At 51.3% G+C, this 20,076-nt stretch overlaps 1 protein-coding gene across 1 annotated transcript; it reads right to left on the bottom strand.

Annotated features, from left to right (window-relative positions):
- Window positions 1-567: 567 nt before the first annotated feature.
- Window positions 568-8,744, bottom strand: SH2D2A (SH2 domain containing 2A). The gene is given in 9 exon segments (XM_056122812.1): window positions 568-645; window positions 1,425-1,553; window positions 2,449-2,745; window positions 3,037-3,183; window positions 5,610-5,778; window positions 5,992-6,081; window positions 6,749-6,933; window positions 8,023-8,183; window positions 8,711-8,744. Coding segments are annotated over 9 exon segments (1,290 nt in total).
- Between the last annotated feature and the right edge of the window lie 11,332 nt (window positions 8,745-20,076).

Below are 20,076 nucleotides of genomic sequence, written 5' to 3' on the forward strand. Positions count from 1 at the left end.
TTGCTGCAGGGATCCCCCAGCCTGAGACCCAGTGGTTGGAGTGATACTCGTTACTGGGGTGGGGGTGGGATGTTTGCCCAGATGGGAGGGACCCTGCCCAAGGGTCAGGGAAGGGACAGTCAAGGCAAGGGGGCTGCCCCTGCCTCTGGCTCTGCTTGGTGGAGGGGTCAGGAAGGCAGTACATGGCTACCCCTTACCCATTCTTTCCCTTTTCCCAGAGGATGCAGCCGCCATACTTGCAACCCACCCCTACTCCCCTTCCCCTGACTGGTACTTCCCCCTACCCCTGCCAGGCCCAGCCAGGGAAGGGGTCCTTTGCAGACTGAGGTCTGTGTTCCTTGCCTTGGTGTCATCCTGGCTCCAACCAACAGATCTGTGACCCTTGCCCAGGTGATCCCCCTGCCCCATCCCCCTTCCCCTGCCCTACAGGAGTAGTTTGACTAGGTGCCTTCCATAGCATGGAGAGCAAGAGTGAAAAAATGGAGCCACAAGCAGAAGAGGCCTGGAGAACCCGGATCCCTATGGGGGTGATGATTTATTAGCCAGACGAGAGTCAACAAACAAGGTCTAACATCTGTTCTTGCCAAACCATTCCTCAGACAACAGCAGCATTGGATCAGGGCCCAGGCACAGAGGCTCAGGAGGCTGAGGAAATGAGAGTCCAGGAGGAGGAGGAGGGCCACGGAAGGCAGGAGGGCGCCCCTAGCCCGTTCCTTAGAGGACCACTGAGTGCACAGAGCCACTGGGGAACTTGGGGAAAGAAACAGGGTAGAAACAGATTCCACAACTGTTCCTCTCTGGGATGGAGCCCAGACCTGTCAGGGGGATTCAGAGGAGGGAGACAAGCGCCCCCACCCCAAATATGGCAGAACTCATGAAAGCAGCCAGATTTCCTCTCTGAGGAAACTGCGGACATCCCCTGTGGTGAATTAGCAGGTGTGGTGGGAGGAACAGAGCACTGAACAGGGAGGGCAATCAAGAGCCGTTGACCTTGGCCGGTTACTAGACTCCTCTGGTTTTGTTGCCTTATTCGCTCAGCAAGGGAGCTGGACTTGATCTACAAGGGCAAGTGGAACGCTGCCCCTCCTCCCCCCTGCTCCCGTGGCAGACATCAATAATCAATCACCAGCTCTTTTCTGCTGAGTTTAGATATGACCTTAATATCGTTCCGTGAGCAGCGCTCTGGGTAGCCTCAACCAATGGATGGGAGCTGGCATACGAGGTGACATCTTTCTGCCGTCCTTGCGATAGATGATGGCTGAGGTCCTCTCAGTGCTGATTCCCTGCCGTGTGGAATATCCACATTTCTTGAGAAGGGCGACAGGTATGTATGTGTGAAGGTCTCTGGACCTCATGTTCCAGGTTTTCCTTCCCCAGCTCACTCACCAACTGCAGGTAAGGCCTGAGGGGGAAAGAAGTCTGACCTCCTGAAGCACCTATTTCGAAAGATTTTGGGGTAGAGTGTATCCCCAGCGGGGCTGGCGCTGATGGGGCAGTGGAGGCCCCGGTCTAGCCACAGAGTTTTCAGAGCACAGTTGCTGGACACCTGGATTCTGCAGAGAGAAGGAAGGTGCATAATCACAGTTCCTGCTCTGCAGTCTCAAGGTCAAAGCATCTGGTATCAACAAACAATGGCCTAATTCATTCATTCATTCATTCATTATTCACTCAACATTTCCTTAAAACCTCTGTGCTGGCAGCTGTCTCAGATGCTCTGGAAACCGAGGTATCCCAGCCCTCGCCCCCAGTAACTCCCTTTATGTTGGGACTCGGGAATCAGGGGGGCCATGTCCCAGGTGATGGGGACCGTGACAGTGTGTCTTTAGCACAGGGGCCGGCTTCTGGTCAGGGCTGGGTGGTCCTTCCAGAGAAGGGCAGTATGGGGCAGCAGGAGGGTGTGTGAGCAGGAAGTGGAGACAAGCTGGAGGCAGAGCCACACTCAGGGTGCTTGGAGAAATGTGACTGGTTTGGGAGGATGGGAACAGCTGGAAGGACAGCTGAGGAGGTGGGGATCCCTGATCCAAGACTGGAGGACCTCAAGGGTCAGACAGTGGCTTTAGAAAAACATTCTGTGGGCGGGGGAACAACAGTATAGCAGGTAGGGCACTTGCCTTGCACATGGCCAACTCAGGTTTGATCCCCAGAATCCCATATGGTTCCCCGAGCCCACCAGGAGTGATTCCTGAGTGCAGAGCCAAGAGTAACCCCTACGCATGTCTGGGTGTTACCGCTCCCCCCCACACACACACAAAATAAAGCAGACATTCTGGAAGGCCTTCTTGGGGGCAGCGTGTGTTAGAACCAGTGGCCCTTGGAAGGAGCCTGGGGCCTGTTCCTGTCTTTCATTTCAACTGAATATCACCCTGACTTGGTGTCTAGGCTGAGCCGTCTCTCAGCTGTCCAGCCTAGCTTTCAGGGTATCCTCGTGCTCCCTGAACCCCTGTTTACCTGGCCTCCAGAGACAGGCCTGGACCGGCACTTCCGTAGGGCTGGATGCTGGTGGACTGTCGTCTGGTCTTCACCCCTGGAAGGTGTCCCTATCTCCACCTCAGAATAAATGTTGCCAGGGGCTTCTCCCGGGCTCCCCCGGCCCATGGCATAGAAGTCGATAGGGTCTTCAGGCTCGTGGTAGATGGGGTTGGAGGGCTTGCAGCGCGGAGCCCGGTGGGGTCTCTTAGCGTGGCTGGTGTAGACTTCCGGGGGTACCTGAGGCTTGGTGGGGATGGGAGGCTTGGGCCTGGGTGGCTGGGAGGGCAGAGAGGCAGGGAGGGCCATTGGTCAGGGAAGCCCTAAGGCTTAGCCTGAGGCTCCACCCAAGGACCCCTCCACTCCTAACAGACTTCACCCCTGGGCCCACCCCTCAAATCAGATTCTGCCCCTCGACCCACTCCTCACTATAGACTCTGTCCCTAGTCCCACCCTTGACCTGCCCTGACCAAAGACCCCCCCACACACAGTGGGCCCCTCCCCAAGACTTCGCCCCTTGCCCCAACTCCCATCCTTCATGCTCTCCTTCAAGTCCCTCTAGCCCAATACCTCCTTAGGCTCATCTGCTCCCTGTTTCTGCGTGGGTGCTGCGGGCTGCTCCTTTTTGAGGATTGGACTATATGGGGGCTCTGCGTCCTGACTTTTGCTTCTGGAGTCAGGTTCAGTCCTTAAAGAAAGTCCAGTGGGCTCCAGAGTCTGCTGGGAGAGAAGGGGCCTGAAGGCTGCGGCAGCCTGACAGGCTGGATGGAGGGTGGGGTGGAGTGATCCAGACAAACAAAATGATCAGGACCACGTGGAGATTGGGAGGGAGACACAGAATCATGCTCTGGCAGGGTTTCCTGGGCGAGGAGGGGCTTGGAGATGACAAGGAGAGAGGGTTAGGAGGAGGCAGTGCTGCTCTTAGGTCATATCTAGCATTAAACTTGATTCATCAGGAGCACAGCTGGGACACTCTGTTTGTGACTATGGTTGCAAATTGCAACAAGGCCTTAGAAGTCTTTATCCTAGAAATAGTTGGCATAGGAATTGATCTCCCAGACAGCTGGAGACAGCTGGATCTGGATTTACTTTTTTTTTTTTTTTTGGGGGGGGGCCCACCTGGAGATACTCAGGGCTTCCTCCTGGCTCTGTGCTCAGAGATCACTCCTGGCAGAGTGGGGCTTGAGGGAGCCATATGTGGTGCCAGCAACTGAACCCAGGCCAGCTGTGTGCAAGGCAAATGCCTGAACCCTTGTGCTACCTCTCTGGTGTCTTTGTTTCCTTTGCAGGTTCCCCCTCATTTGGCAAACTCTAGTAGTGAACATGTATTTCTGTCTTTTCCATGCGTGCTCAATCCTGAGTGACCCTTCACACTTCTGACAGGTTGAGGATCAATTCGTCCACATGCTCACACAGTCTTGAGCTGCAGAATAGCAGGGTCCCGCGGCCTACTGCCTTCTCCCTGTGGCTATTGAATAAGCCCTTGGCCTGTGCCCGGGGAACTGAAGGTCAGATTCGCACGCTCTCATCTTATCTCAGTAAGTGGCAGTTCCATCTTTTCTCACTCCACATTTGGTCCTACCCAAACCACCTTCAAAACAGGCCCAATATTCCACCTCTACCATCTTTTTTTTTTCTTTTTTGGGTCACACCTGGCGATGCACAGGGGTTACTCCTGTCTCATGCACTCAGAAATTGCTTCTGGCGGTGCTCAGGGGACCATACGGGATGCTGGGAATCGAACCTGGGTCGGCCGTGTACAAGGCAAACGCCCTACCTGCTGTGCTATCTCTCCAGCCCCAGACCTCTACCATCTTACTCCAGGCTGCAGTCACCTGAAACATTATGGTAACTTCCATCTTTCCCCTCCCAAACTTGACAGGTCCTCAGCTCATGCCATGGCATCTCTCAGAATCAACTTCCCAATCCCCAGTCTTCAGCCATTGGTGACAAATGTAGAAAGATTGAAAATTTCTGGTGCACCACCTTGGTATAAAGGCTGGTCTGTGGACAGTGTTCCTGCAGAGCTGCCTGAATGTTTGGGGAGCACTTCCTGACTCCATTTCCACCGGCTGAACTCAATGGAACTGTTATAGAGGAAGTCAGGGGGAGAGGGATGATAATCAAAACTGTTCTACTGGTTATTTTAAGTGTCATTTATATGAAGAGTAGCCATTCAGATAGAAGAAACAGCTAAGGTTTGTATGTATATACGAACATCGATAGGTATTGCATAGGCAGCATTTGAGTAACAGATGCCTTATTTCTAGACTGCTGCAGCCCACAGAGAAATACCTACAGGGGCTGTTAAACAAAGAGCTACTACTCTGTTGTAACACTGAAGATATCTGATGGTATGTGTACTAGTATGTATCTTTTGTTTTGGGACCGCATCTAGTGGTGTTCAGGACTTCTGATTCTCTGTCCAGGATCACTACTGGATGTATTCAGGGGACCACATGGGATGCAGGGGAGGGAAACTTTGTGCAAGCACTTTTGTACTAGCTCTCTGGCCTCTGTACACAGCTTCCAAGGACCCAGGCATTAGCCTGTATCCTCTGTAACAGAAGCCTACTTGATTTTCTCTCACATGTTCTCTGGCTTCATTTCTACTATTTGTCTTTTTGCTGCTGATGAATAAACTTGGTGAGTCAAAGATCCATTTATGCTTCTATTCCTAGGGATGTGACAGCACCTGGTACCTGTTAGGTTCTGCCAGGGAGCCTCACCCCCTGTCACTGTGTGACCTGGAGATGTCTTAAGGTCCACATCCCTGCCCCGCCTCCAAGGGCTTCTTGAAGAATTGGGAAGTATGGACGAAGGAGGCAAGGTTGGGTATGCGGTTTTGGAGTCAGAAAGTGCTTGGTGGGGCTGGAGCGATAGTATAGCAGGGAGGGTGTTTGCCTTGCACCCGGCCGACCAGGGTTCGATTCCTAGCATCCCACATGGTCCCCCGAGCGCTGCCAGCAGTAATTTCTGAGTTCAGAGCCAGGAGTAACCCCTGTGCATCACCAGGTGTGACCCAAAAAAGAAGAAAAAAAAAGTGCTTGGTACAGGGAAATCCTGTACTAGGTTCCGTGGGAAGGGGAGCTGGCCTTGGTCCTGAGGCCCGGGGTGGGTCAGGGCTCAGGCTGGCTGCGTACCTGGCGGGCGAGAGGCTGGGTGAGCGTCTCCCTGTAGGGGCTGAGCGGGCAGGTGGTGTAGTGCAGCAGCAGATCCTGCAGGCGCTTGTGGGCACTGTCCTCACCCAGCACCACGTGACGCCCGTCGCCCAGCTGGGCCAGCAGGAAGTGGCGGCAGCAAGTCCGGCTCCTGGAGGGCGCGGTTTGTCATCAGACGCGCTCCCTCTCCCTACCACATCTCCCTGCTCCTCGACGGGGTCTCCCACCTGCCTGGGGTGGGCTTGAGCTCTTTTCCATCAACATCAAACCCCACCTTAATTAGCATAACCACAAGCCCCGCCCCTTCTGGTCCCGCCCACGTCGCCCGAAGCCCCGCCCCTGGACGCTGAGCCCCACCCCTCACTTGTAAGTCAGCACGAAGGTCACTGCACTCTCGCTGAATCGCACCAAGTAGCATCCCTGGGGCTTAGTCTCCAGCAGTCTCTCAGCCTCCCTGTGGGCAACGGAGGGGAGACCAGTGCTGTGTTTATTGTCCCATCCTCGCTCTTTTGTGTCCCCTGTTCTCCGGGGGAACCCCAACCTGGAACGAGCTAGCTGGAGAATGGTCTAGAGAAGGGTAGACATAGGAAGGAGGGAGGCTGCAGAGACAGGAGCTGCCTCGCCTCCTCCACGCCCCTCCTGCCATTTGTCTGGGGTTGTCTGGGGCTGCTACAGCAGGGATGGTGACCAACTAGACTAAGAGAGGAGCTCAGCACTGAGCTGGGAGGCCCCACAAGTGAAGCTGGGAAAACACAGAGGAAAGAAGGAAGGAAAGAAGGAAGGAAGGAGGGAGGAAGGGAAGGGGGAGGGAGGGAGGAAGGAAGGAAGGAAGGAAGGAAGGAAGGAAGGAAGGAAGGAAGGAAGGAAGGAAGGAAGAAAACCAGAGATAGGTGGAGAGACAGGGACAGAAGGGAAATCTCTGAGAACTCAGTGGGGAGACCTGAGCTCAAAGGGGAGACACAGCACAGAGGGATTTGGGGTGAAGCCACTCTATGGGAGAGAAGTGTGAGTGAAGACGCTTTGGTCTGCAAGATGCCAGTATGCTTAGCCCAGGACTCACCCGCTCTGCCCAGGGCCTTGCTTTGCCCTTTCTGGGTCGCTCTTCTTCCCCTGTGACTCACCTCCGCGTGATGAAGCCATGGAACCAGGGGGGGGCTTCTCCATGCTTCAGGAGCCAGTGGGCCTGGGTCTTCCAGAACCAAGCTCGGGTCTCAGTCTTTAGGGACAGGCCTCCTTCCCCAGGTACCTCCTCAGCCTGCCCGGCATCCCCTATGTTGGAGGCAGCGACCAGGGCCTGTGGAGATGTCTCCATAGAGGAAGAGTTCAAGCATCCATTAAAGTGAGTCTCTGGACTCCACACAGCTACCTGAGCCTGGGAGGAAGCCCTCTGTCCCTGTCCTAGTAGTCTCTTTGAAGGTGTAATTCTCCGTAACAGGGATTCCTACTGGCTCTATACTTGGAATCACTTCTAGTGGGGCTCAGGGGACCATATGGTGTGCCAGGGATTCAACCTAGGTCAGTTGAATGCAAAACCAACACCCAACCCGCTGTACTATCACTCCAGCCCCAGTTCTCAGTAACTTCTTCCCAAGGTCTAACTTAAATCATTTCTTTAGCTATGGCTGTTTTGGTTTCAGGAGCTTCCGTATCACTTCCTTCTAGTTCCTAGGGCCTTCAACCTAGTAACTGTGAGTTATTAAATTCGGCTGAGTCAATAGCACAGCAGGTAGGGCGTTTGCCTTGCACGCGGCCAACCCGGATTCGATTCCCAACATCCCATAGGGTCCCCTGAGCACCGCCAGGAGTGATTCCTGAGTGCAGAGCCAGGAGTAACCCCTGTGCATTGCTGGGTGTGACCCAAAAAGCAAAAAAATAAATAAAAAAATAAAAAATAAATAAATTCGGCTCAGTGGCCAGAGAATTAGCTGAAAGGGCTGGAGCACATGCTTTGCCTCTCTGCGTGCAGAAAACCCAGATACGATCCTGTGTGGGGGCTCACAGCCCTTCATCTGCCACTTTTGGGTGTGACCTCCAAACAATGACAAAACAAAATTATGCTTAGCACTGAGGCCTTCTAGATGGAGACATGCATGACCTGATTTGAGGGATGAAGGAGATGCTATAGTAGGTCCCTCGGAGGCTGAAATGAAGCAGGCTGGTCTTCAGGGGGTGGGCAAGGAGCACCGAGATATGAAGGCACTTATAGAGATGGAGCAGCTCCTTCTACGCCTCACGGCACTGTCCCCCATCACCGGGGACTTGGCGTGAACTTGTCAGGAGGGTGGAGTACAAGTGGGCAATGAGGGGGACACTAGCCCTGCCCCCTCCCTATCAACCTGTGTCCTCATGGGGGGGTGGAGTTCAGGAGGGCCCTCAAACCCTGGTTGACACTCACCACGTCAGGGACAGCAGGTGCCCGGGGGCTGAACGGGCTCTCTTCTGCCTTCTTGGCCTGAGCTCTGGGCCCAAGTGAGCTCTCGCCCTGGCAGCGCCTTTGGGTCGAGTCCACCAAGGGCAGGAAGGTGCTGAAGGTCGGGACAGGACCTCTGTAACTACCTGTGATGATGGGGTGCAGGGTTCTCAGTGAGGAATGTCTCTCTCCCAGGCTCAGAGGGAACCTCACGGGTCTCTGATTGGGGTGGCCAGGGGCAGGCCTGACCTGTAAGAATTGTGGGAAGGACAGAGCGAGGGGCTCTGGGAGGAGGAGTCAGGCACTCAGGAGGGCACACAGGGCCTTACTGGGAACTGGTCAGCGGCCTGAAGGCCCAGAGTCCCAGATGGGAGGCAAAGGCCTTCTTTTGGCCCACAAGCTCCAATGCCTTCACTCCTGTATCCCCAACAGTCATTCAGTACAGCCTGTCACCTTAGTTCCATACTGAGGGGACCTGGAACCCTTGGGAGGGTGGGGAACATAGGCACCCAACCAGACAGCCTGCTTTGGAGGGTGCCTTTACTTCTGGAGAGGAGCTTGGGCAGAGAGAGAAAGGGGGTGAGTGGGGTCTCGATTTGATTTGCCTGTCCCCCCTCTCTCTCCCCCCTCCCCCTGCCACCAACACCCACTGGCTTCTTCAGACCATGCTTACCTGGCGGGCCTCTCTGGGCCAAGGGAAGGTCCATGGGCCACCTGAAGTTGTGTGAGGATTTGTGAAGAAAGAAGAGAGCCTCACTCAGCAACTCTCCTCAGCCCTGGCAGGAAGTGTCACCTCACCACCACAGCCCCAGCCTTGGCAGAGGCTCACGTCATGGAAAGGTCTCAGAGGCTGGGCCCGCCCCCGGAAGCCCACAGACAAAGGTGCTGGCGTGCTGGGGTGCTGAGGGGTGTTTTTGTCCATCTGTGTGGGGGTGGGGAGGTTGCCCCTTTCTTCATCCTCCTGACTCTCTCCTGCTGCCTTATCCACTCTGCCTCTCTTAGCAGTGAGAACAGGCCTCTGTCAGGATCTGTGGCCTGGCCCGGGACGGGACGAATAAACTGGGGCAGGATTAGGCTCCAGGATACACAAGGAAGGGTGGGGCCAGAGCTCAGCAGGATGGATGTGAGTCCAGATTATGGAAGAGCTTCCTGAGGTTATCTGAAATCGGTGAGACAAGTGGGCAGAAAGGAAGGCCATCCCTCCTGCAGCAGGTAATGGGCCGAGGGCATGTGGAACGGGGTGAGCCCGCAGAGGGCAGACCAACTCTGCCACTGTGCAGCTGGCAGGGCAGCACCATGCAGATGTCTACCTCCAACTTTCTCTGCTTTGAGCCTTGCCAGCGAGGAAGAGTCCCGGGCCCATCACCCCATGCCCACAAGGGCTCACAGATGCTCAAGAATTCAATGCGTTGGCCAAGCTCTTGCAGTGTCTCAGAAGTCAGTGGCAGAGTTGGGCCTAGAAACAAGATCTTTGAGCAAATTTTACTATGATTTAGGCCAGTGGTTCATGACTGTGTGCGAAGAACCCAGAGAGAAACAGTATCTCGTGCTATGATACTGGGTAGGGAAGACACACTTGCCAGTAGGCCCTCAGGAGTAGATGCTGTGGCACATTGGTGTGCTTTATTTATTTGTTTTTATTTTTTCTGGCCACACCCAGTGATGCTCCTGGCTCTGGAATTACTCCTGGCTCTGCACTCAGGAATCATTCCTGGCGAGGTTCAGGTGAGTATATGGGGTGTGGAGGATTGGAACAGCCACGTGCAAGGCAAACACCCTACCTGCTGTATGGTTGTTCTGGCCCAGGACACAGAATCTTGTCCTTGAATGCAGGCTTCAGTCAGGATGTTAGGAAAAAAGGAGGCTGCCAAGGGAGTCTGAAGAGATCTATGTCGAACGAAGCAAGGAAGTGTGTACCAGCACTGGCAGCTTTCTTTGCCTTTTTTTTTTTTTTTTGTGGCTCCAAGCTGCTGTCAGGAACAAAACTGCTGAGTTTTCATTTCCACCATCCTGCCCTCTTGTATCCAGCTTTATCCTAGCCAGCCACTATGATTATTGAATAAAGAACTGCCAAAGATAAGCCTTGCTGTACTTCATGATGATCTGGTCCCTTTTTTTTTCCTTTTTGTCACACCCGGCTGTGCACAGGGGTTACTCCTAGTTCTGTACTCAGGAATTACTCCTTGCAATACTCGGGGGACCATATGGGCTGCTGGGAATCAAACCCGGGTCAGCCCCATGCAAGGCAAACGCCCTACCCGCTGTGCTATCGCTCCAACCCCTGATCTAGTTCCTTTTTACAGGTGAGAAAACAGATCGAGCTATATATATATAAGGTTCAGTCTCACATAGAATATTCATTTAAAAACATGTTTGCATCCGTGGTGGTGGGAAATGGGCACTGGTGGAGGGATGGATATTTGATCATTGTATAATTGAAACCCAAGCACAAAATTGTGTAAGTCTGCAACTGTACCTCATGATGTCTCACTATTAAAAATTTTTAAAATAAATAAATAAATAAAAACATGTTTGGTTTGGTTTGAAGTCACACCCAGTGTTTATTCCTGGCTCTATGCTCAGGGATCATTCCTGGCAATGCTGATGGAACCCGTGCAGTGACATGGATTGAAGTGGGGTCAGCTGCATGCAAGGCAAGTACCTTAACTCCTGTTCTATCTCCCTGGGCTGCCAGCTTGGCACTCTGGCACTCTGGGTAGAGGAACAATTACACCCGTGGGGCCCTAGTATGTGCCGGAAGCAGGTGATGAACTTGGACTCATAGGCATAAACTCAGGTAGTGTGACAGAGACCCCTGGCCTTGAGGCACTCACTGTCATGCCCACTTTGCACACAGGTTCTCTGTGGCTTGGGGAGGTAAGTGACTTACTTGCTGGGTGATCTCCCAGCCCAGAACATGAGTTTTATTTATTTTCATTTTTTTTGGTAGGGGGGGCATACCCGGGATGCTCAGGAGTTACTCTTAGTTCAGAGTTACTCTGAACCCAGAAATTACACCTGGTGGTTTTTGAGGAACGATATGGGATGTCAGGAATTGTACTCAGGTTCGCCATATGCAAGGCAACCCTAGCCGCTGTGCTCTCCCTCTGGCCCAGAACATGTTTTTTTTTTTTTTTGTTCTTTTTTTTTTCTTTTTGGGTCACACCTGGTGATGCTCAGGGGCTACTCTTGGTTTATGCACTCAGGAATTACTCCTGGCGGTGCTTGGGGGACCATATGGGATGCTGGGAATCAAACCCGGGTTGGCCGCATGCAAGACAAACGCCCTACCTGCTGTACTACTACTGCTCCAGCCCCAAGAACATGTTTTAGACCCAGCAGTTCGACTCCTGACTTGGGCTCTCAATTACCAGCCAGTCCAGAGGTACAGGAGTAAAGGATGTGAGCCCACTGGGAATGGGGTCCCTTCTCACTGTGTCCTATGCGATGGCCACATGGTGGACATCCAAGGGGAGCAGGCAAGAAGGACTTTCAAAGTCTATAACTGAATTCCTGAGAATGTTCCAGAAACTTGAAAAAATGAGAATCCAGGAAACTTTTTCTAACCACTAGCCAGATCTCCACCTGAATTAATCTGTGCTTTGTGGCTATTTCAATGCTAAACATTGAGCTCCTTTGAAGAATCTGGAATTTTTTTTGTTTGTTTGTTTTGTTTTATGGCCACCCCTGCGATACTCAGGAATGATTCTCAGCTCTGTGTTCAGAGATTGCTCCTGGTGATACTCAGGGGACCATACAGTGCTAGGGCTCAAACCTGGGCTTCCTGCCCACAAAACATGCACATTGAGTCATCTCTCTAGCCACATAACTCCAGTTTTATTGGAGAATTAGTACATATGCTTATAAACCAGAACTAAAAATGTTGCTTTCTGTTTTTATGAAGGTATAAAGAGAAAACTCCCTCATAAACTAATATTTTCTGATAATATTAAGACCTTTTACAAATATAATGTTTAAATAGATATTGATAAACAATAATTTGCTTGGTGTTTATTTATTTACTTATTTATTTGCTTTTGGGTCACACCCAGCAATGCTCAGGGGTTACCCTGGCTCTGCACTCAGGAAGTACTCCTTGCAGTGCTTCAGGGACCGTATGGGATGTTGGGGATTGAACTCCACTTGGCCGTGTGCAAGGCAAATCCTGCTGTAATATTGCTCAGGCCCCTTGCTTGGTTGTAATACAGTACTATATTATAGGGTAGGAGAGATAGTATAGGCATTAAGGTGCTTGTCTTGCATGCAGTCAACCCGATTTGATCTTCAGTACCAAATGTAGACCCCTGAGCACCGCCAGGAGTGACCCCTGAGCACAGACCCATGAGTAAGCCTTGGGCACTGACAGGTGTGGCCTCAAAACTCCTCAAATAATCTAGTATTAATGTGCACTGTAATACTGTAGCACTGTTCTCCCATAGTTCATCTATTTGCTCCAGCGGGCTCCAGCAACATCTCCATTGTGAGACTTGTTACTGTTTTTGGCATTCACAGGGAGCTTGCCAGGCTCTGCCATGTGGGCGGAATACTCTCAGTAGCTTGCCAGGCTCTCTGAGAGGGACGGAAGAATTTAACCCGGGTCGGCCGCATGCAAGGCAAATGCCTTACCCGTTGTGCAATATATTACTCCAGCCTAGTATTAATATAACATATTATAATTTTTTTCTTTTTGAGTCATACCCGGTGATGCTCAGGGATTACTCCTGGCTCTGCACTCAGGAATTACTCCTGGTGGTTCTTGGGAAATCATATGAGATGCTAAGAATCAAACCCAAGTCGGCCGCGTGCAAGGTAAATGCCCTACCCTCTGTGCTATCACTCCAGCCCCGAAAAAATTTATTTTTATATATTTGAGTTTTGAGGGCCACACCAGGTGATGTTCAGGACTAACTTGCAGTCCTCTTCTCAGAGATCACTCTTGGTGGGGCTCAGGGTAGTGGTGCTGGGGCTGCATGCAAGGCAAGCGTCCTCCCCACTGTAGTATCTCTCCAGAGTTTCCATTTTCTAAGGAGATCCCTGACACTAACACAAGTGTTAGCGTCTATGGTAGAGATAAAAGGTCCTAGGAGGAGCAGAGATGGGGCAGGGGAATCAACAACCCTGTCAGGTCCCAGCAGAGCACAGGCCAGTGTGAGGCAAGGCAGTGCCAGTTAGCAGACAGGGTGTGTGTGTGGTGGGGTGTTTCTAGACAGATTGAACAGCAGGGATGTGAGGTAAGACAAATTCACTTCTGTAGTAGTAAAGGCACTGCAGGGGCCAAGAGATAGAACAGCGAGGAAGGCGCTTGCTTCCTATAGGCAGCCGCCTGGGTCCAACCCCAAGTACTGTGTAAGGTCCCCTAAGCCCCTCCAGGAATCATAGCTGAGTGCAGAAGCCAGGAGGAATCCCTGAGTACTACCAGGTGTGGCCCCAAAGCAAAAACAAAACAAAACAAAACCAAAAAAGCAAAATCACCGTGGGCAGAGCATAGCCAACCTCCTGGTATGGGGTTGGGGGCAGAGATTTTTTAATTTATTATTTATTTTTATTTTTACTAGTATTTACTTTTTTAAAAATTTTTATTGCCTTTTGGGTCACACCCAGAGATGCACAGGGGTAACTCCTGGCTCTTCACTCAGCAATCACTCCTGGTGGTGCTCAGGGGACCACATGGGATGCTGGGAATCAAACCCGGGTCGGCCGCGTGCAAGGCAAACGCCCTACCCACTGTGCTATTGCTCCAGCCCTGCAGAGATATTTTTAACCAAAAAAAATTCTCAAAGCTGCCCATCGAAGAGTCACAAAAATGGACTTTTGCTTGTTCTCCAAGAAAACTGTTTTTGGATACAGGGTGGAGGTACCCAAACAGGTGGGGGTGGGGGGAGAGGCCTCACCCTGCCCTGGATAAGGAAGCACCTTCTCTGAAAAGCTCATGTTTTACTACATAAATAGTGTTTCTTTTTCTCTTTTTTTCTCTTAGTAAAGCAAAATAATTTTATTGAAAGAACCTTATTAGAGAAGCATTAGAGGAGATAAAGAGAAAAATATATGCTCAAAAGAGATCACAGATTTCACCAGAGTGGAAAAATTAGAGAGGAGAAAGAGTAATATACATGTTCAAGAAACAACATGGGCTTGAAAAAAGCCTCTTTTTTCTATTTCATAATCTTGACTTGTTTGTCAAAATTAGCTGTTTACTTATTCTCAATTTTACTCCATTGATCTGAATTTCAACTTTTTCTAATGACTTACTATTTTGATTAATCTACCTTAATTCTATAGTTCAAAATGGAGAAGAAACACAGGGGTCTGGAGTGATAGCACAGCGGGTAGGGTGTTTGCCTTGCATGCATCTGACACAGGTTTGATTCCCAGCATCCCATATAGTCCCCTGAGCACTGCCAGGAGTAATTCCTGAGTGCAGAGCCAGGAGTAACCACTGAGCATCGCCGGGTGTGACACAAAAAGCAAAAAAAGTAAATAAATAAAAAATAAAATAAAATGAAGAAACACAGCTACTATATATTTTTTTCTCAACATTCAGAAGACTTTGTAATTCCATACAAGCTTTAGCAGTATTTGTTTTATGAAACCAACATTACTCTGATACCAAAAACAGAGTATCAAAACAAAAATTATTAGCAGAATCCCTAATAAATATGGATTTAAAAAAATCTTCAAATTAAAAATCTCACTTAACTGAACATAAAAAAGGCCCTCTCATTGATCATCGATTTGCTCGAGCGGGCCCAGTAACGTCTCCATTGGAGACTTTGTTGTTACTGCGAGATACTCTTGCTGGGCTCTCCAAGAGGGGCGGAGGAATCGAACTCGGGTCGGCAATGTTGGCTGCGTGCAAGGCAAACACCCTACTGCTGTGCTATTGCTCCAGCCCTGGAGCGAACTGTGCTATCATTCAGTTTTCAAGAACTGAACATAGTTCTTGAAAAAAGATTATGTATGAGACCAAGTGAAATTTATCAAGGGATGCGAGAATGGTTCAATACCTCGAACTCACTGAATGTTATGCACCATATCAGCAAAAGATAAGAAAAAAACCCATATGAAAAAAAAAGAAAAATACCCATATGCCTATATCACTAAATGAGGGTAAAGCTTTGCATTTTATGACTGAAACCCAGGTTTCAGTCTGTGCTCACGGTGGTTCAATCAAAAATTAAAAATAATAAAAAAAATTAAAAGTACATACCTTTGAAACCAGCTTTATAAGAAACATTAGTTTTTAAAATACAAAATAAGATAAACTTGACAAAAATTCTCAATTTCTAGAAAATGATGGCGATGGGGGGATGGGGGGTGGGAGGGATACTGGGACCCGTGGTGGTGGAAAATGGGCACTGGTGGAGGGATGGGTACTTGATCATTGTATAACTGAAACCCAAGCAAAAAATTTGTAAGTCTACCACTGTACTTCATGGTGTTTCACTAATAAAAATTAAAAAAAAAAAAGATTCAGTGCGGGGGCTGGAGCGATAGCACAGCGGGTAGGCATTTGCCTTGCACGCGGCTGACCGGGGTTCAATTCCCAGCATACCATATGGTCCCCTGAGCACTGCCAGGAGTAATTCCCAAGTGCATGAGCCAGGAGTAATCCCTGTGCATCGCTGGGTGTGACCCAAAAAGAAAAAAAAAAAGATTCGGTGCAGTCCCTATAAAATATGAAATTGTCACTGTCACTATCCTCCCAGTTGTTCATCGATTTGCTGGAGCGGGCCCAGTAACATATGAAATGAGCTGTAAGTTTGTTGCACTTAAACTTTATCATATTTAGACTTTTCTATCCCTGTTCTGTTGAAAGCCTTATTTTTATCACAAATGGGTGATGAATTTGATCAATAGTGTGTCTTTTTCAAAAGCCAAGAGGAGGGGCTGGAGAGATAGCACAGCGGGTAGGGCATTTGCCTTGCACGTGGCCGACCCGGGTTCGATTCCCAGCATCCCATATGGTCCCCTGAGCACTGCCAGGAGTAACTCCTGAGTGCAGAGCCAGGAGTAACCCCTGTGCATCACCGGGTGTGACCCACCCTCTCTCCTCTCTCCCAAAGTTTTTTTCCCCTGGTCTTTCTTTAAGTTTATCGGTGGAAATGGGCATTTCTGTTGTTTGTAATCTCCTGCTCTGCTGCTCTGCAGCTCAGGGCCCTCCGCCTCTGCCCTCTCTAAGGGTGTTTCTGCAGCTCCCCAGGAAATAACAGGGAGAGCCTCCAAACGCTTGGTGTCCAGGTTCTTATTTCAGGCCTGGCCTGCATGCGCTGAGCTCTCTCCCCGAACAGATTCTGCTGCCCCAAAGATGTCCTCAGACCTCCTGCCTCCTGTGAAGAGTCTCCTGAACCCCTGTGCCTCTCCCATGCTGGCTTCATCTCTCCCTTTCCTCACTCCCTCTTCTGCACACCTGCTTTTCCTGTCCTCATCTCTGGGGCAGCTGGGAGTAGCAGCTTCTGTGTGTGTGTGTGTGTGTCCCTGAACAGGCCCTCACTTTTTTGTTTTGATGAGTGTGGTAACATCCTTTGTAACCTTTTGGTCACACCTAGCAGTGCTCAGAGCTTACTCCTGGCTCTGTGCTCAGAGATCACTCCTGGTATAGCTCAGGGAACCATATGGAGTGCTGGGGATTGAACCCGGGTTGGTCATATGCAAGGTAAGTGCTTTCCCAGCACTTCGAAGGCTCCAGCCCTCTGGCAACATCTTTATCTCAGGAGGTCCCCCTTTCTTTTATTTTCTTTCTGGGTCACACCCGGCTATGCTCAGGGGTCACTCCTGGCTCATGCACTGAGAAATTATTCCTTGTGGTGCTCTGGGGACCATATGGGATGCTGGGAATCGAACCCGGGTCACCCAAGGCAAACGCCCTACCCGCTATGCTATCGCTCCAGCCCAGGAGGTCCCCCTTTCTACCTGTTCATGCTGCCCGTGTGATGGGAAAACTGATTCTTGCACCCGGTTTATGGGGCCTGTACCCGTGTTAATGAGGGAGGTCTGATTCCTGTGTCACTGTTTGCTTATCTCCATTCTCAGGGAAGAGTGATTCCCAGCCCTGCTCTGATCATATCTAAGTGCTGGGTCGCCCTGCCATGCTTGAGTACATTGTCAGGTGTAACTCTGCCCGCTCCCTTCCTTAACCACAAGTGCGAACCATTCACCGCCCTGGGGAAGAGCCTGTCTGAATGGCCCTGAGCCTTGGGCCACTCTCTCAGACTTTAGAGGTAACTTGTCGGGGCCAGCCCGAGTGCTGAATAAATTCATTTTTTCTTTTTTTTTTTTTCTTGCAAGGGCTGGAGGACAGCATAGCAGGTAGGGCATTTGCCTTACACGCGACCGATCCGGGTTTGATTCCTCCATCCCTCTCAGAGAGCCCAGCAAGCTACCGAGAGTATCCGATATGCCAAAAACAGTAACAACAAGTCTCACAATGGAGATGTTAGTAGTGTCCGCTCGAGCAAATCGATGAACAATGGGAGGACAGTGCTACAGTGCAAGGAGGGGAGTACACCCAGCTGTGCTCAGGAGTTACTCCTGAGTCTGCACTCAGGGATCACACCTGGCAGGACTCGAGGGACCATACGACATGCCAGGGATCAAATCTGAGTCAGCCATTTGCCAGGCAAGCACTCTACCTGCCTACCTGCTGGACCATCCCTCCTGACCTACATTCATATTTAACTTGTTCTTCCCAGTGCGTGTCCTTACCCCTCCCTTTGTCTGGGCTGTTCTGCCACACTGCCAGGATTGCCCCCCCGCCCCCACCACTACCCCCATGTCTCCATTCTTAGCTTTGAGGAGGCGAGAAGCTGGCCGTGAGCTCCCAGGAGTCAAACTCTCTAGACACCCTACTCCCTTCACTGCACAGGGAAACTGAGGCTGGACCAGCTGCTCAGCCTGTTGGCATTGGAGAAGGTCCTGAGCAGGGTCACCCCGTAGTTCCCATCCCGGACACCCGCACTCCTAGCTCCTACTCCTCCCTGGGGGTCCTTTCCAACAGGTGGGCCGGGCTCTCCACCTGTAGTCCTTGAGGCCCAATCTCAAACAAGTGTCACACCTCACCCAGAGGCCTCGGTTTCCAGGTGCTGATCACAAGCCAATCAGGGGCTCCCAGAGCACTGGCCTCTGCTTACGTCTTACAGGACGCCCACCGGGTCCCTTTGACACAGGATCCCTGTCACTCCCCTTGTGGGGAGAGAATGGAGCCACCCAGCACCTCTGGCTGTCTTGTGGTCAAGCTTTATATGAAGTCCAGTTCTTGAGGTGACCGGAAGGCCAGGGTGCAGCTCTGGGGCAAGAGCAGCAGTGGGCATGTGGGGGTAGGGCCCCTACTGTCCCTGTCACTCACTATCCTCTCCTCAGATGACAGCCTCCTGGAACTTCCTTGGCTCAGCCCTCTGCTCTGCCCCCAGAGCTTAGAGGGGGACACTGCACCACCCCATTTATCCTGTTCTCCCAGAAGCTCAGTGGCACATTCGCCCCTGCTCCCCGCTGGGGCTCCTCCCAGGAACCCCGCCCCGCACTCAAACTACATGCTTTGGCGCCCAGCTTGAAAGGGTTGGGGTGAAACCCACAGCTTCAGTGCCCCAACATGCACAGGTCACAACAAGGGAGATTCCTGGGGGTGCAGGAGATACCTCAATTCTCATGCGAGTCTCCTCCATTCTCCCCTCTTAGCCTGTGCTGGGCTATTTCTTTCTGAAGTTCAATTTAAATCTGGGCGGGGGAGAGGAGGAAATTAAGAAGGATATTTCTTTACTGCTTTTTTTTTCTTTTTGGGTTACACCCGGCGATGCTCAGGGGTTAATCCTGTCTTTGCACTCAGGAATTACTCTTGGTGGTACTCAGGGGACTATATGGGATGGTGGGATTCGAACCCAGGTTGGCCGTGTGCAAGGCAAATGCCCTACCTGCTGTGCTATCACTCCAGCCCCTCTTTACTGCTTTTTTTCCCTTTTTTTTGAGGGGGGGTGGTCACACCAGCGATGCACAGGAGTTACTACTGGTTCATGCACTCAGGAATCACTCCTGGTGGTGCTCGGGGAACCATATGGGATGCCGGGAATCGAACCTGGGTTCAAATGCCCTACCTGCTGTGCTATTGCTCCAGCCCCCTTTACTGCTTGAAGAGGGGGCCACACCTGGCTGTGTTCTGGGCTTCCTTTTGCCTCTGTGCTCAGGGATCAGGGAACCTGAACTCCTGGTGGGTTCAGGGCACTCTATTCAGTGTCAAATGGGTCATGTGAGACTAGTGCCTTAACCCTGCGGCAAGTGCCAGTGTGCTATCTCTCTCATTTACCATTTTTTTTTCTTTTTTGGGTCACACCTGGCAATGCTCAGGGGTTATTCTTGGCTCTGCATTCAGGAATTACTCCTAGTGGTGCTCGGGGAACCCTATGGAATGCCAAGGATTGAACCCATGTTGGCTGAGTGCAAGGCCCTCCCCGCTGTACTATCACTCCGGCCCCTAATTTGCTGCTTTTTGAGTGAGGTAGGGGGGTAGAGGTTTGAGCCATGACTCGTGATGCTCAGGAACTCTTCCTAGTTCTGCATTTTAGGGATTGCTCCTGGTGGTACTGGGCTGGGGGCACCATATGTAGTACCGGGCCGTGAATTAGGTCAGCTGCATGCTAGGTGAGCTCTGTGCCCCTGTGCTATCTCTCCAACTTGATCACCGCTTTACCCCTGCACCTCACTTCTCTAGCATGGAGAGAGGGTCATCATGGAGAGAGGGTCATTTCTCTGCACAGTGCCTCCCCACGTGTGGCTGCAGAGTCCCTGCTGAAACCTCACCCTGGCTCTCTTGCCACATGTCAAGATTCACTGCTTTTTTTTTTTTGCCACACCCAGCGCAGTGGTCAGGGCTATTCCTGGGTCTGAGCTCAGGGATCACTCCTGGCTGTGCTTGGGGGATCATGTGGGATGCTGGGGATCAAACCAACTCAGTCACCTGCAAGGCAAGCGACCTATCTGCTGTACTGTTGCTCCAGTTCCATCTACTGCCTTTGTTTTCCAGAGTCCCTCCCTCCCCCACAGAGCCCTGGC

This window comes from Sorex fumeus, unplaced genomic scaffold, assembly GCF_029834395.1.
Source record: "Sorex fumeus unplaced genomic scaffold, SorFum_2.1 ptg000047l, whole genome shotgun sequence".
In the NCBI taxonomy this organism is placed as follows: domain Eukaryota; kingdom Metazoa; phylum Chordata; class Mammalia; order Eulipotyphla; family Soricidae; genus Sorex; species Sorex fumeus.